General features: G+C 40.0%; 3 protein-coding genes across 3 annotated transcripts in view; 2 read left to right on the top strand and 1 right to left on the bottom strand.

The window, feature by feature from the left end:
* The window catches only part of LOC134815115 (E3 ubiquitin-protein ligase LRSAM1-like), an 81,028-nt gene that overhangs the window by 3,050 nt on the left and 62,519 nt on the right, over positions 1 to 15,459 (bottom strand). Inside the window, exons 3-9 of the mRNA XM_063823591.1 lie at positions 12,404 to 12,535; positions 12,124 to 12,252; positions 8,037 to 8,143; positions 7,572 to 7,746; positions 4,465 to 4,578; positions 3,731 to 3,817; positions 3,484 to 3,618 (exon numbers count right to left, since the gene is read on the bottom strand). Coding sequence (XP_063679661.1) covers positions 3,484 to 3,618; positions 3,731 to 3,817; positions 4,465 to 4,578; positions 7,572 to 7,746; positions 8,037 to 8,143; positions 12,124 to 12,252; positions 12,404 to 12,535 — 879 coding nt within the window. The remainder of the gene's footprint in view (positions 1 to 3,483; positions 3,619 to 3,730; positions 3,818 to 4,464; positions 4,579 to 7,571; positions 7,747 to 8,036; positions 8,144 to 12,123; positions 12,253 to 12,403; positions 12,536 to 15,459) is intronic.
* On the top strand, positions 200 to 2,564 carry LOC134815114 (uncharacterized). The gene is made up of 2 exons (XM_063823590.1): positions 200 to 1,578; positions 1,763 to 2,564. The coding sequence occupies exons 1-2, from the start codon at positions 268 to 270 to the stop codon at positions 2,513 to 2,515; spliced, it is 2,064 nt and encodes a 687-aa protein (XP_063679660.1). The 5' UTR covers positions 200 to 267; the 3' UTR covers positions 2,516 to 2,564.
* LOC134815121 (leptin receptor overlapping transcript-like 1) overlaps positions 6,970 to 15,459 on the top strand; it is a 30,366-nt gene continuing 21,876 nt past the window's right edge. The window contains exon 1 of the mRNA XM_063823615.1: positions 6,970 to 6,980. The gene's annotated coding sequence lies outside the window, so the exon portion shown is untranslated. The remainder of the gene's footprint in view (positions 6,981 to 15,459) is intronic.

Raw genomic sequence — 15,459 nt, 5'->3', positions numbered from 1 at the left:
TGTACGATCAGGCGCGCGCGCACCAACCGGCACACATTTAAATTACAACGCATAGTCAAGACTTGGGAAAATTGCCAAGTGTTCGAGTATTGACACGTGCAAATATGATAGATTTTAGGCTGACACGGTGCCAACCGGGACTGGTGCCAAAGTTTAACACTTGCACGTGCAAAAGTGTATAAATACAATAAGTTCCGATCCTAAGACCAAATTTTAATTTAAACCAATTCAAACAAAGCTATTTCGTTTTCGGCAGAATAACTAAAGATGGGTAAAAGCAAGAGAGTTACTGAAGAAAAGGACGAAGGCAAAGCAATCAGGATAGCGAAGACAGGATGGAATGCGGTAAAATGCAATGTGAACAGATTTACCAAAGATAGCTACGCCACACTTCCCAGCAACTTCAGCGAAGGAGAGCTCCGTGGTCTGTTCAGAGAACTAAAGTACGACTATTTTGACTTTGGGGATGATGAGTCAGGTATCGCGGAAAGGAACAAGATCACTATCGGAGAGTATATGGACTTCCACAAGGACTTCTTGAAAACCTTCCAGTATGCAACGAGTAGAAAGGAACTGGTAACCAGCGCAGTCAAGAAAGTTCACAACGATCAGGTAGCCAGATTCATCAAATCTGTCAAGCATGACGTTGAGTTTAAGAAAGAACAAGAGAAACATTACGATCTCAGAGTGTCAAGTGATTATTTCTCTCCTGATACCAGTCGATTATTACTCCCAGAAAACTTTCGCCTACAAAAGGATTCTTCATTCGAAGAAGCACTGTACATTGAAGCGCTCATGTTTTTGGAACCAATGATTGACCGTGGCAACACCTTTCCAGAAAACGCGGCGCCTGATAAGGGCGTACCCGGCCCAAAAGAAAAGAAGCTTAGATCAGTGCAGGGGGCGACATATGATTTTCGGGGTTACACCGGATTTGACACAGAGGCAAAACGTCAGTTGTATTTCACGGAGCTGGCTACATCTGCCGTGAAACTCCTGCCAGGTATCCAAAAAGTCAAAAGTCGTACTCCCAGCCTTATTACCTATGGTCCGGACAGTAAAATTTTCACACAATGGTACCTATCGAGCATTGGCAATTTCTTCTCTAGCGGTCAACTAATGTACTTCAAAACAAGGATCGCGGAGGACCCTGAACCCGAACCTGAAGATGTGTTCGAGGACTACTCTTCGTATAGCAGTTTAATTCCCAGTAATCCACGGGACGGATCCTTTAATTACAAGGAATATAAAGCGGAAAAGAAGGATATGCATGTAAGGTTCCGGGCAGCTTGGGATTTGAAACAAAATGAGAAAAGAGCTTTAAAGGCATACGAGGCATTCAAAATTAACTGGGAAACCCACAAAGTAACGCTCAAACTCACTCCTTCCATCGGCAAGAACTCTGTCTACAAGTGGGACGATAACTCATTGCTGCCTTCGTGCTCCGAAATTGGACAATTTGCATACTCAAAAGATAAGTACGCCGCCAAAGAAGATAATCTCCCTCAGTATGACATACATTACCATAACACTCGCATGGATCCTCACAACATTGCTGAAGTTCGGGAATATGTTCAGGTTTGTAACATTACACTAGATCTGTTTGTCCCGGTAACATTACACTAGATCTGTTTAGGAGTTACATGTTTTCGTGCAAACAAATAAGAGCACACTTTAGCGTTTCAAAACGTAATTATATGACAATTTACATTAACCATGATAATTCAGTAATATATAAACGATAATATAATATCGTTTTCAGAAAATTCCGCTGAACGTGTTCAAAGACTACAAAAAGGATCTGCAGCAGTTCATTCAAGATTACAACAATATTAGAAGAATCTGGTACAACGTTGACCCTATCCAAGTCGAAAAGACAAAAAATGAAAACCACAACCCAACAGCCCGTAATAAGATTGCCAACGCCTCCCAACTGGCCGTGTACATTAGCTACCATCCTTTCATGCTAGCCCAGGCACTTCACTTGTCGGGGCACCCATATCAAATGAGTCAAGCTAATTGGTGGATCGCCAAGGTCATTGTCTCTGACATTGCCATCACCAAAGAATTTGTGGGTCTGGTTGAGCAAGGCATGACAGTTTACGAGTGGCCTGCATTTGCTTTGAGGGCACTTAGACGTAGTGCCGCAGAGTATGAAAATAGAGAAGAGTGGATCGCCGAACATAGGTATAAATTCAATGGGAGAAACGGGGAAGATTTCAAGTACATTTTAGAACTACTGGAATCAAAGGAGCTTGATAAGGTAATGGCGCGAGAAGTGTTTTTACCATATATCGGCGAACAGCAAGAACTTCCCGAATCAGTTACGAGGGGTACCTGGGTCAACGCCCCCAAGAAAGTTCTTAAGAAAAGAGCCCCCGAAAGAAGCCAAAAATTCGAAGCCAATCTACCTTCACCAAAAAAACAGAAACCACAAGAACAACCGAAACCAAAAGCAAGACTAAGAGTTGAACCTTACAAGTTCAAGAGGATGTCGAGGATGAAACCAGAGTAAAGGAATTTAAGGAATTTAACCAGTATTTTAGCATTTTACAATATTTTAACTATCATTATTTAATTCAAAAAATGACCTGTATGTATGTACGACCGCCCACGTGCAAATCAGATGAAAAATAGGAAGTTGCATAGCAACCATGATAACATTAACGTGTTCAAAAGTTCAAAAGCGCTCGTGCACGTGCAAAAATTTGCGAGCGACATTTTGACATTTTGATCGGTTTTGTGTTAATTACGTTGTGTTCAGTGCGAGCTACATTAAAATCGGCTGTATGAGTATCTCCGGTTGAGATGGATATTTTTTGATGCGATCTCTCTCTCTCTCTCTCTCTCTCTCTCTCTCTCTCCTCTCTCTCTCTCTCTCTCTCTCTCTCTCTCTCTCTCTCTCTCTCTCTCTCTCTCTCTCTCCTCTCTCTCTCTCTCTCTCTCTCTCTCTCTCTCTCTCTCTCTCTCTCTCTCTCCTCCCTCCCTCCCTCCCTCCCTCCCTCCCTCCCTCCCTCCCTCCCTCCCTCCCTCCCTCCCTCCCTCCCTCCCTCCCTCCCTCCCTCCCTCCCTCCCTCCCTCCCTCCCTCCCTCCCTCCCTCCCTCCCTCCCTCCCTCCCTCCCTCCCTCCCTCCCTCCCTCCCTCCCTCCCTCCCTCCCTCCCTCCCTCCCTCCCTCCCTCCCTCCCTCCCTCCCTCCCTCCCTCCCTCCCTCCCTCCCTCCCTCCCTCCCTCCCTCCCTCCCTCCCTCCCTCCCTCCCTCCCTCCCTCCCTCCCTCCTCCCTCTCTCTCCACTCAATCCTACCTTATCATTCTCATTTTTCATGACACCACCAGAGTCATCTAGTACCATCTAGCAGAACCTAATTAACACCTGATCTAGTAACACCTAGTGACACCTAGCATTAGTAACACCTTGTAACACCTAGTTTCACCTAGCATTAGTAACACCTAGTGACACCTAGTAACATCGAGTATCACGTACCAGCTCGTCCTCGCACTGCTGCTCTATCATTCTGGCTGCATCCTCCAGCTCAGTCCTCCTCTCCTCCTGCTTTGTCATCAGCTGGGTCAGCAGTCCTGCCATATCCGCTCTCTGGCCTCTGATATCATCCACCACCTAGTGTTAACATGTTTAAGAAGTTATAGAACTTCTAAAGTATGCCGCTCGCGTGCAACGTTGGAAACAAATCTTTAGAAAATCTAAAACAAAGCAGTAAACTGATAAAAACCTGCTCATCTAGCTTCTTCTGGTTGTTCTCCAGAACAGTCAGCAAGTACAGGTTCTCTTGGATATTCTCTATCTGAGTCGAGAGAGCCTGCCGGGATTATTTTATCAGGGGCTCTTGGTTTGTCTACAGTGTCTACACTAGCTACAATGACAATGTGTACACAGTCTACTACACTGTCTAGTACACATTCTTCACATTCTACACATTCTACACTGTTTACAAGTTTGATTATCGTGTGTATACAGTCATCAGTATACACTATACAGTATGTAAATGAATGCTTTATAGTATGCAGTGTAAACAGAAGTTTGCCAATTAGTGAACCGAGTTGCGTGAAAATGAACACGGGAAATCGGTTACGCTAGAGCAATTTTCACGGCTAGCAGTGCAAAGAAGCCATAGTAATCGTAGTAACCATGATAGGAACCATAGCAATCGTAGGGTGCCATTTTACAATGTACAATGTACATCGATGTATTTAAAAGCTTCTCGTTCATAACACTCACACCATACATACGTAATATGTATAATGTATACTAAACACAGTATACATTATACAGATTACGTTTGTATGACGTATCGTAATTATAAGATTTGTCAACTAATCAAGTTTTTAATTGATAACATACGAATCGTACACAGTTAGAACTTCACAAATCCTACTAATCCTAGACGCATCCTACACTAATTAACTAATTAACTAATTAATTAAACACTGATAATAACGAACATACCTTATAAACTTTATCTTGTTCCTGCTGAGCAGTTATAAACATTTTCCTTTGCAAGTCCTCATCCTTCAATATCATCTGTAACATCTGTTTTTTATCTTGCTCAAAACCCTGGGCCTGAATGTAATGCTCGTGTTATTTTGGTGTACAGTAGTGTTAACTTTTGGTGTAATTTTCATGTTATCTTTGTGTTGTTTATACTTTATGTGTAATATTGCAGTAATGCGTGTGTAGTGTTTGTGTGTATCTTTAGATAAGAGTAGAATCCACCGAGAGCTTTAATCTCATCAATATTTATCTGAGTGCTCTTTAATTAGGAGGAGGGGGAGGCGTCACACTGCTGCAAATGAAATTACACGTTCCAGTCTTGTAGTGCTACACTAACCTGTGCTACCTTGTGATGTCAGATATTTCTCCATGATATTCAAAAACTAAAAGTTTACTATTTATAAAATAATATTATGTACATTGTGATAACTGACATTTTCAATACTGGAGTCTGGAAACAATGTAACCTAACATGTAAATATTATATGATAATGACGAGTACAATAATGAGCATACCTAGACAATAAAAGTATATTTAAAGTACTAATGCACACATTATACACGCCACACCTACTATACATCTACTATACATCTACTATACATCTACTACACATCTACTATACATCTACTATACATCTACTACACATCTACTACACATCTACTGTACATCTAATGATACGGGATAGTCGAGATCTACATGAGCACTGTGCAAACTGCAAGTAATAGAATAATAGATCTGGATACTGGTGAATGGTGAACCATGTGTTTACTCATTACTGGCACGTGACAACGATTAACCAATCAGCAACCAGCATTGATTGATAAAGATATAGCATATTACAGTCACGTGTATACAATATACATTATACATTATACATAGACACACGTAGCTGGTTAATAGCAAAACGAGTAACTTTTGAAGGTGTTGCTAATCTTTAATAAATCTTACTTTTGATTATAAATACCTCATTTCATAATCTAAGGTGTGTTTCTATAATGTAGTCTCAGAGTGAGAAAGGATGTAGATTGAAGGACGAAGGTATGTTAGCTATTTATGTAGGTACGTTTTAACAATGTAGGTTTTTCCTTGCCCCCTTCTCGAATATAAGTGCAACTGTAATAAGTGCACTGTGTTCCCAGGAAATTATCGAAATTCCGGTTTCAACAACACTTTCCCACCGCACGACACAAGGAGGGAAAGCAGCTTATAGATAAGGTTCATAATTAATTAAAAATGAGCTTAATTAGAGAAATAATTACTTATTAGGTATTATAGAAATTGCAATATAAGAACCAGGGTAGAATTGGATGATAAGAGATGATAAGAGAAGGTTCACCCAACAAAATCCATATATTGAGTTGCTGAACATGCCGGCACATCATTATTTCCTGAATTCTGATAACTTTTCTTTGTAATATTTTGAGGTGTTTTCCGCTTTCTGTCCAGTTATTACGTTCAATTTTAATAAAATCCTAAATTGAGTTACAATTTGGAAAAAAGGCACTGTTGATTAGTTCTCATCAGAAATCACTCTAATGGATTCGGATTTTTGTCGCTACATTAACAGCTGAACTCATTGTCAAATCATAGTGTGCAGCTGGCGAATGATGATGTTCGTTTTTAATTATCCATCATATGAAAATATTTTGGCCAATATTTATAATTCCGTCCTTAAAAAACTACATAAAATGTAGCAGTTACTTTAAACCTTTAGTAGTGTCTACTGATAGTAATGCAAATTATTGAGGGTATTTTAAACATTTTATATCGTTAATATATATAAGGTTTTTACAAAATGATATCCTCACACAACTAATTTCAGATTCAAATACTATGTTTCTACTAACCCTTCTTTTGGTACTGGTTGTAACCAATTCGAAATCTATAGAGAGAATTGAGAGAGTAGAAACAAAGACTTGGCACCTGGCCATGAACCTGAACCCAGCTGATGGCCACGTAATGGGTTACGCTGTTGGTTGGGCTCACGGACGTCTTCATTGGAACCTACACTGAGGCTCTGACTAAAGATTACTTGAACAGAGTGATCTGGAACCACCCCGTCAGCTACATAGCCATTGTGAGACACCAGGGAGGGGAGGTGGACGCAGTGAAAGTGTTCCGGTTTACACAGAGTGGCAGGTCCCTTCTCTCCCGGTTTCAGGACATGAACCCGGGCAGGGATGTGGTTACGGAGGGTGGTCCTCTCCAAGAGAGCGTAAGCAAGAACGCTCAGAACATGGGAGACGACCCCATATTTTCTGTAGGAGGAGATCTGGCTTTCAACTGGGCGTACTCTAACAATGGACACAGGATCGTGATGACGGGAGGAAATCTGTCACCTACCGGTGTTGACGACGACAACACCCACGGACTGGGAAACGACTTCCACTGCTACCCCCTCACCGGAGTGTCTGCGAGTGACAGGTGGCATCATGAGATATCCAACATTCAAAATTGCCCAAATAATTTGTGGAGTACATCGTGCAAAGTTCAGCTGCAGGGCAGTGACGCGGGGACGCAGATTGACGGTTACCTGATGAGCGGACCTGTTTACGGGAACTACGCCATCTACGTGTCTGAAGACGCGACATCATTCCCGGGACCCGGTCAGAAGCTGGAACTTGAAATGGAAGTTGAAAACAAACTCACATTCTTTGGTTAAAAGATAGTTCTCGAAAAGGGGTTGTTCATACTATAATATTGACAGTGCATTATTAGGTTACGAGTTAAGACTATTTTACTCACATTTTGGGCTCAAATTATTGTTATTTATATAATTGTTATTTTATCAAATAGGAAAATGACCAGAAAAGCGAACATTTGTCTTACAACTATTGTACTATTATTTTCATAATATAAATCAACTCTTTAAAAGTTTCAAATAAAATAAAATAGATATCAAGGTTACACCTTAATCATCACTGCTGTTTTCTCTTCCTCATGACAGAAGAGTAATCCCTATTAAGACCATTCTAGACCTACCTTTGAACTAAGGACCATACAATCATCATACATGTATATCAGAATCAAACAACTGAATCTATGTTGACTACCAACCTACCATTCTCTTGTGAACAGCACTCTCCTGACCCTCCTCCTCCTGGACCATGTCGAACATCTGCTCCAGCTCGTGCTCTGCGTTGCGTGTGAACCTCTCCATCATCTGCTCCTCCTGCAGTATCTTCTCCATCTCGTCTGATATGAACGACATGTCCAACTTGTGGTTAGCTGCGTATCTAGCGGGAGGTATGTGATTAGGTATGTGTTGTGGGAGGTATGTGGTTAGGTATGTGTTGTGGGGTGGGAGGTATGTGGTTAGGTATGTGTTGTGGGGTGGAGGTATGTGGTTAGGTATGTGTTGTGGGGTGGGAGGTATGTGGTTAGGTATGTGTTGTGGGGTGGGAGGTATGTGGTTAGGTATGTGTTGTGGGGTGGGAGGTATGTGGTTAGGTATGTGTTGTGGGGTGGGAGGTATGTGATTAGGTATGTGTTGTGGGGTGGGAGGTATGTGCCCACTAAAACGTACTCTTTAAGGATAGCCTCGTCCTCTGCCAGGAACTCCTTCAGACGTCTCTTCTCCTCCTCGAACATAGCAGTCACTTCCGCCAGTATCCTTACCGCATCTATATCTTTCTGAGGGTAGCAGCAGATTATGAACAGATACAAACGTTTTTGTTATTACTGCGAATAATAGTTAAGCCGTTCAATTATAAATGATATATAAATTTACTTGACACCATTGAACCGTTTATTTAACCCAGACAAGAGCATTTCTAACATTTAATTGGCCCTAAGTTATCGGAAGTTATACAACAAAACGGCCAACATTATTAAAAAGGACAAAAAATACATCACGACTTGCCTACAAGACAAATTCTTAAATTCATTCAAGTCTACAGTCAACAAGCATTTGCTCACTGTACAAGCACTTGAGCAGAATGACAAGGACTGGAACGATTCAAATTTCGTGCTTTTAGAAACTTAAATAATTTGGTACAGCATATTACGTTGATAGTGACGAGTAACAAAACTTTAACCTCAGAACGAAATATGACTATCTTCGAGCATTTTTACAATGCTATCGCTACCGCGCAATTTCACTGTCATTTACCAGATAAATATCAGCGCATTCTTCAGACCCTGTGTCTCTGAACTCTAAATTTATGTCAAGAGACAAGAGTTATTTTACTGTCTAAATTTGCTAATAGCGTTATCATATTTATACATGTGTGCATATATTTATATTTGATTGTAATTAAAGATTTTAAGGCGTTAGTGCCGAGTACTGTCTCCGGGTAGTGCTCCTCAATCAAGTAATCAATCAATCAACACTGTAAAGTGTAATGTAATATACAATGTTCGCAAAGCTTTAGAAGTGGGTGTAAGTGGGGATTTTAAATAGTGCGAGTGTAAAATTACAGGGATGCAGAGAGGGACACTCCAGCTTATTTCTGGGAAGTACAATTCTTCTGATGTAAACAATTTCATGTACAATTTGTACAACAAACTATCAACCTATTTTCCTGGTTTCATTTTGGGGAAATTCCTCCGATCCCAGTAGGAGCTTCCTATAAGATGCTTGTTTGTGAGCTACATGAGGAAATTACTGAAGCACTGTACAGTGTACACTGTTTGTGTAGCGTTTAACTCGCACTATAGGTGTGTGTATAACAGTGTAAGCGTTCAATGTACAACAGCAAATATCTGAGCTTCACAGAAACGTGTTATGACTTATGAGCGATGAAATTATTAAGATATAATGAGGATATAATTACTTACATAATATTACAATAATTAAACAAACACATAATTACTGTTATGAATATCAGTCATCAGCCATAAATGTAGCCTTACAATCGGAAACAGTAGAAATGTGCTTTATAAGCTAATTCCTAATACATGGCAAATGTTCATGGTATAATAATGGCACGCTTCCAATCGATTACTGAAATGTACATTTACCATAAAATTAAGCTTGTTCGTAGCTTATAACTTAACAGTTTTGATTACATTCATCTCCGATAATTTCCTGGCTAAGCTCTCTAATTGCAGTCCTTATCTATCGGAACGAGCGTTGAATGTTTTTTAATCTTTCTATTATTGAAAGGTTGAGTCTATGTTACATTGTTAATTACATGTAATATTTATCAGAAATTAGTATTCAAAATGCGAGTAATAAATACCATGTACGGTACATAACACATGGTTTGAATATTTCTGCAGCTTTTCAATATTTCTGGAGACTAATACACAAGCGGTGTAAAACAAAGGAATAAAAGGTATAACCATCATAATATTTACTATTACTATTACTAAGAGTAAACTCTCTAATACGCACAGTACACACTACAACACTACACACTACATGACACAGTGTATAACACAGACAGGGTACAGGTGTGGGCCAATATAGAACAATCTAGAACAATCTAGAACAATCTAGATCTACATTGTAGATACTACTGGTGATATTCTACATATTATGTATTGCAGTTTACACTTTACAGCTTATCATGTTGTGTTAAATTCTCTTTTACCGAGCGGTTGTTGGAATTTGAAGGTCAGATGCTCTATAACTAACAGTACATCATATGTAATTAGTAGATGTCATCAAGCGTTCGAGACTAAGTTGATACGGTGCTGATTTGGTCAAAATTAGCCCGAGTTACTGTTAGGTGTTTATCATTATTGTTCACTGCGATCAATGTTATGAGTTCATTTTGGTCAAAACGACCTACAATGTTTCTACAGTGTATTCAAATATGTGAGTGGTATTGTATTTACATTATCTATGCATTTGCTATGCACACTTATATATTAATTACACTACGGTAGTACAATAGCACATTACACGACGATGCTACATGACAAACTCGTTCACACATCAGCAAACCTCACTTTGTTTGACAACTCATTTACAGTTCAGGGACCTAAATTGTGAAATGTGATCCCCTACCGTCGGAATGTCATTCGAGATCTCGAGCAATTCAAAGATGAGCTCACCCAGTTTATGATAAGCCGCCAATCAGCGGATACACCCCTTCAAATCAGTAATCGACCGGGATTCCCGGCGCCGTGAAATCCCGGCACCGGGGGAGCTATTTCTTCCCGGCCCCGGCCGATTTTCAATTTTTGCCGGGAATTTGGCCGGGAATTTTTGATCGAAATCGGCCTAAAACTTTCATTTAAATCTTAAAATGGATTTTCAATTTTGAAAGGATGATGTCCAGAGTGCCAACTTTCAAGAGCAGTCCTTTGTTTTTGTAACCTCTGATAGTTTAAATTAAAAAAAAATAAGTTCAGATCCTAAGTCCTGAAAAGTTCTAACTTGGCCGTGGATTTATTAAATTCACGGCCCCGGCCCCGGCCCCGGCCCCGGCCAAATTCAAGAACGGCCAATTCCCGGCCCCGGCAAAATTTGGACATTCCCGGCCCCGGCCCCGGCCCCGGCCAAATCCTACCCCCGGTCGTTTACTGCTTCAAATACGAACTCTACTGTGCTGGCGCAATAATATTTGGTGCAATGAGCGGCAACATTTAGGTGCGGTAATATTTTTTAAATTGTGCGATTCCGCATCTGCCCAAAACTTTTTAAGTGCGGCACATTTGGACACAAAATACACCGCAATTAAGCTGTTCAACAATTCGCCACATTTGCAGCCTTTAATACTCTCAGATTGAATTATTTACGATTTTTGTGTAACATTCTAGAATTATCCTTACAGCTGGTGATAAGCATAATTAATTCAATATTATAACCTTAATATACTTTACAACATAATATTCCAACTCATTGTGTGTAAAAGTGATGACGTGATTAATGTGACTTAATCTCAATCCGTTGAGGGATTGTGATCCAGTCTGACAAGTTATTCGTTTACCAGGAATCACCCTCATTCGTTTTTATCAATTAATATCAATAGTATTTTAAGTCAATGAATTAGCAACTCGCCATCTGATAATATTAATACATAATAACAAAGAACTTCTAGGAAGAAAAATTGTTCTATATTATATGTTTTTCCTGATTTTTGAAAAAAATTCTAGTTTCCCAAGTTATTTTCATGTTACGGCATGAAAAACGTTTGACCCTGACCATAGTTATGGGCATTTCGATCATATTTCATTGTATACAGCGATACCAAATTCAAATACACAAATCTGATAGAATGAATAACGCCGATACGATGGTGTAAAAAAGTGCGGTACAGTAAAATTTACCGCGCCCCGATTTACAGCAAACTCCGATTTACCGCGGCCATTTCTTGACGAAACCCAACATAGGTCACATAGGTAGATCAATGCTGAGTGCTTACATAATAATACATTGAAAGTAAAACAAAAAATGCTCCCTCGCACTGAGCATCACTGTCCTTTTTGGCTGCCCGAATGAGGCAAAATGAGGTTGGAACCCCCATTACTCAATTCTAAAATTAATTTTATAGGTTTTTAAACACTTTATGAGGGATAATCGCTCTACATGAATACAGTGAAATTGCTGGACTGTTTCAGGGAGGGGGGGGGGTAGGATGTCCTATTAAATAGCTCTTATTGTAAATTTTTGTAAATAAATAGCACTAATGAAAAACACCCCCATTCTTATTAATACTCACATCCTCTACTTCCTTTAGAGCCTCCCGGATGTTGGTCATCTTAACATCATCCATAAACTCGAGATATTCTGAAAGCTTCTTTGCCTCTTTAGCATCTTCTTCTTTCATCTTTTGATGCAATCGCTTTTTCTGAAACGATATACAAATTCAACAAAGCACGATCATATTGCTAATAAATTAACTAAAGGAAGGGTAAGGGTACTCTTAAGGGTTTACATTTTATTGTGATATTGTGTTAGGGTAATAATAAAGTTTCAGTAAGGAGATACAATGTACCCACCCTCAGTTCGTCTCTAGTGTTGGTGTTTTCAGATATTTTCCTCAAGTTTTCCTCCTCTTCCCTTATCTTTGCTAACATCTCGGCTGCTTCCTCCGCCTCGTGCTCTTGTCTCTTCAGCATCATCTCCTCCGCCTGGGGAAGAGGTCTGGTCAGACTGTATCTCTTATGTGATATATTGTCTAACAAATCCAGTTTAATTGCCAAGGGAATTGCTTGTATGATATTTGAACGTCACGAGTATGATAACTTCTGATCTGATATCACCCTGCAGTGTGTGTATTACACCGCTCACTGCTCAGATGCTCTGAGCTATTACATAATATGTGCTGATTACCATCAGAGACGCTTCCAAAATGGAAAATATAAATAAAGCTGGCACAGTGGATGTGCTATCCATACTGCTATCGTGCAGTAATTTAATATATGTTCATTTTGTGAGATCTGTGTGAACTGTTTTTAATCAGAAAACGATGAGAAACCTAACATTTTAACTTGAAATGTACATTTGAATTGGAAACTTCAGCTGTGTTGAGTGTTTATAACTTCTACGGTACCACACTACCCATAACCAATAAAACCATCCGATATAGCAGCACAAATCTAATTATACTAAAGCATCTAAACGTTGTGATAAACTCAGTATCAACCATGTATTTTCATCAGACACTGTGTGTTATTATGCACAGTGTTACCCACAGATCTGAACCACACTCACGTTATGTTGCTCGTCCCGGAGTTTCCTAACCATGGCGTCGTAAGCTGGGTCACCCTTCTCAGAATACATCCTCACTTGTAACAACACATTTGTGGGGCAACAAGACACTTGTGACAACACATTAGTGGGGGAACAACACACTTGTGGGGGAACAACACACTTGTGGGGCAACAACACACTTGTGGGGCAACAACACACTTGTGGGGCAACAACACACTTGTGGGGCAACAACACACTTGTGGGGCAACAACACACTTGTGACAACACATTAGTGGGGGAACAGTACACTTGTGACAACACATTAGTGGGCCAACAACACACTTGTGGGCGAACAGTACACTCTGAACTTATATAATCCAGGTTTGAGAAGGCTGTAAGCTATTTCGGGCAATTGTATCAAACATTACGTCTTCAATTTGGTTCCAATTATCAACCTCCATACCCCGGAAATACCATTATTACGGCAAAACAAGAACAACCAGAAAGAGAAATACACGATATTATACACAAACTACCAATACACCTGTAGATTGTAGAACAGCATCAAGCAAAACCTGCTGTCCTGCCAACATACCAACATACCAGAGTTATAAAGAGACCAGCACCGTACAACATGTCAAGAGGAAATGGCAAACTGCAATTATACTTCTCCATATATACAACAACGAGCCACACACAGTATAATTAATTGTCTTTTCTCCCGCAAATAGTCGTGATGTGTCAGAGCAGAGCGAGTGAGAGTGGTTGTATTAAATGTGACTGATCACGAGAGTGTGCGGTCACGTGTTGTGAACCTTGGATCAGAGTATAATATACTCTGATTATATACTATATATTATATACTATATATAATATATATATGAGACAAGAGTAACGCCATCTTAAGACGCGAGGAGAGTGAGGACTGCTCGGACTACATTAAGTATATTCCATCTGCAACGTCCTAGATAAACGTAATAGATTTGAAGTGCTGTAAGAAGTTTAAAACTATATATTATATAGTAGGGTGTATGACAGGTAGACAAAGAGCGGTGTATATTGTAATTACCGAGATAATTCAGAGTCTTATTTAAACACATATATAACAGTGAAGCCGACTTTTAAACCATGTACGAACCCCTTCATAAGTTCATAAATAGTAATTTGTAAGGTCCTGTTTATTTGGACACTGTCTTTATAAATAGATTTGATGTAACGAAACCTGATCTTTAATAAGATGAAACTGTATTACCACCCTACGCGCGTGGGGTGGACTCCTGGGGTGGACTTTTATTCAGCGCGTATTTTGTAGCCTGTTCAACTTGACGTTTTGATTCGTTACTATCTCAATGTCACAGATACACAGAATGTGAGGTGATCATCTTAAAGAGAAACGTCTCAGCTTTCACCTGGTGTAAAGTTTATCTTTGTACTCAAAATATAGCTCGCTCAGTGTGCAATAGAAGTTGACAATACAATAACCACGTCTGCGACCGGTCGTCAGATACCGGAGTGTTGCACAAAATTGGGTCCCTAAATTAAAATTCTATGACACAGTTACCATGCAGAAATGTCTAGGGAAACATTTGGTGAAAGTTTCAACTCTCTACTATAAAAATAGCGATAGTTATTGAAGATAAACCGTGAGAAACTCCCTCTTGTCGAGATCAACGCTCTAGGAACCTTCCTTCTGTACCACGTGACAACGATTTGAGCGTCACGTGGCCGTCACGTGACAAAAGTGCGCGCATCGGATGGAGCAGTCTCGTGGGAAATCCTGATTGCCTGATCGATCTCGTGGGAAATCCTGATTGCTACGGAAAGGGCTGACAACCACAGTTATTTCCCTTCCTCAATTTTCCAGTTCACTTGCTCAGTGCTGTCAGTTGTTTTTTGTTTGCCCTGCTATATAAACTTCACTCCGTCATAATCCCCTACTCCCCTATCCAATGAACTGTTTCTGTTACAGCTGCCATTCTGTTGACTGGACCCTAACTTAGTCTTATCATTTTCACTTGATAACTTTATCCGTGTGCACTTTCTCGAAACTCAACTTATCTTTGTCAAGACTCAGCTAATCTCAGAACTAAATGTTGCCTTAACAGACTTACTTGTCACTGCACTGGGCCCTCCTTTAAATGCAAATATCATATGAGCAGCTGATCGATTTATTGCTTGAACTGTGCATCCTTTTTAAAAATAAATAAGGTCAATTTTACTATCGTGAAACTTAGTCACTGAAGACAACGCAATCTGGCTGTGCCGGTTCCCCTCTGCCCCTATCAAGATTCTAAAAAAAGTGCGATGAGATTGGATTTTGAGACTAAAAGTGCGATTTTCACGTGTCACGTGCAGAGGCGAA

Source organism: Bolinopsis microptera, chromosome 5 (assembly GCF_026151205.1).
Source record: "Bolinopsis microptera isolate Bmic1 chromosome 5, MBARI_Bmic_1.0, whole genome shotgun sequence".
Classification (NCBI taxonomy): Eukaryota; Metazoa; Ctenophora; class Tentaculata; order Lobata; family Bolinopsidae; genus Bolinopsis; species Bolinopsis microptera.
This window is presented reverse-complemented; position numbering and strand designations above follow the sequence as displayed.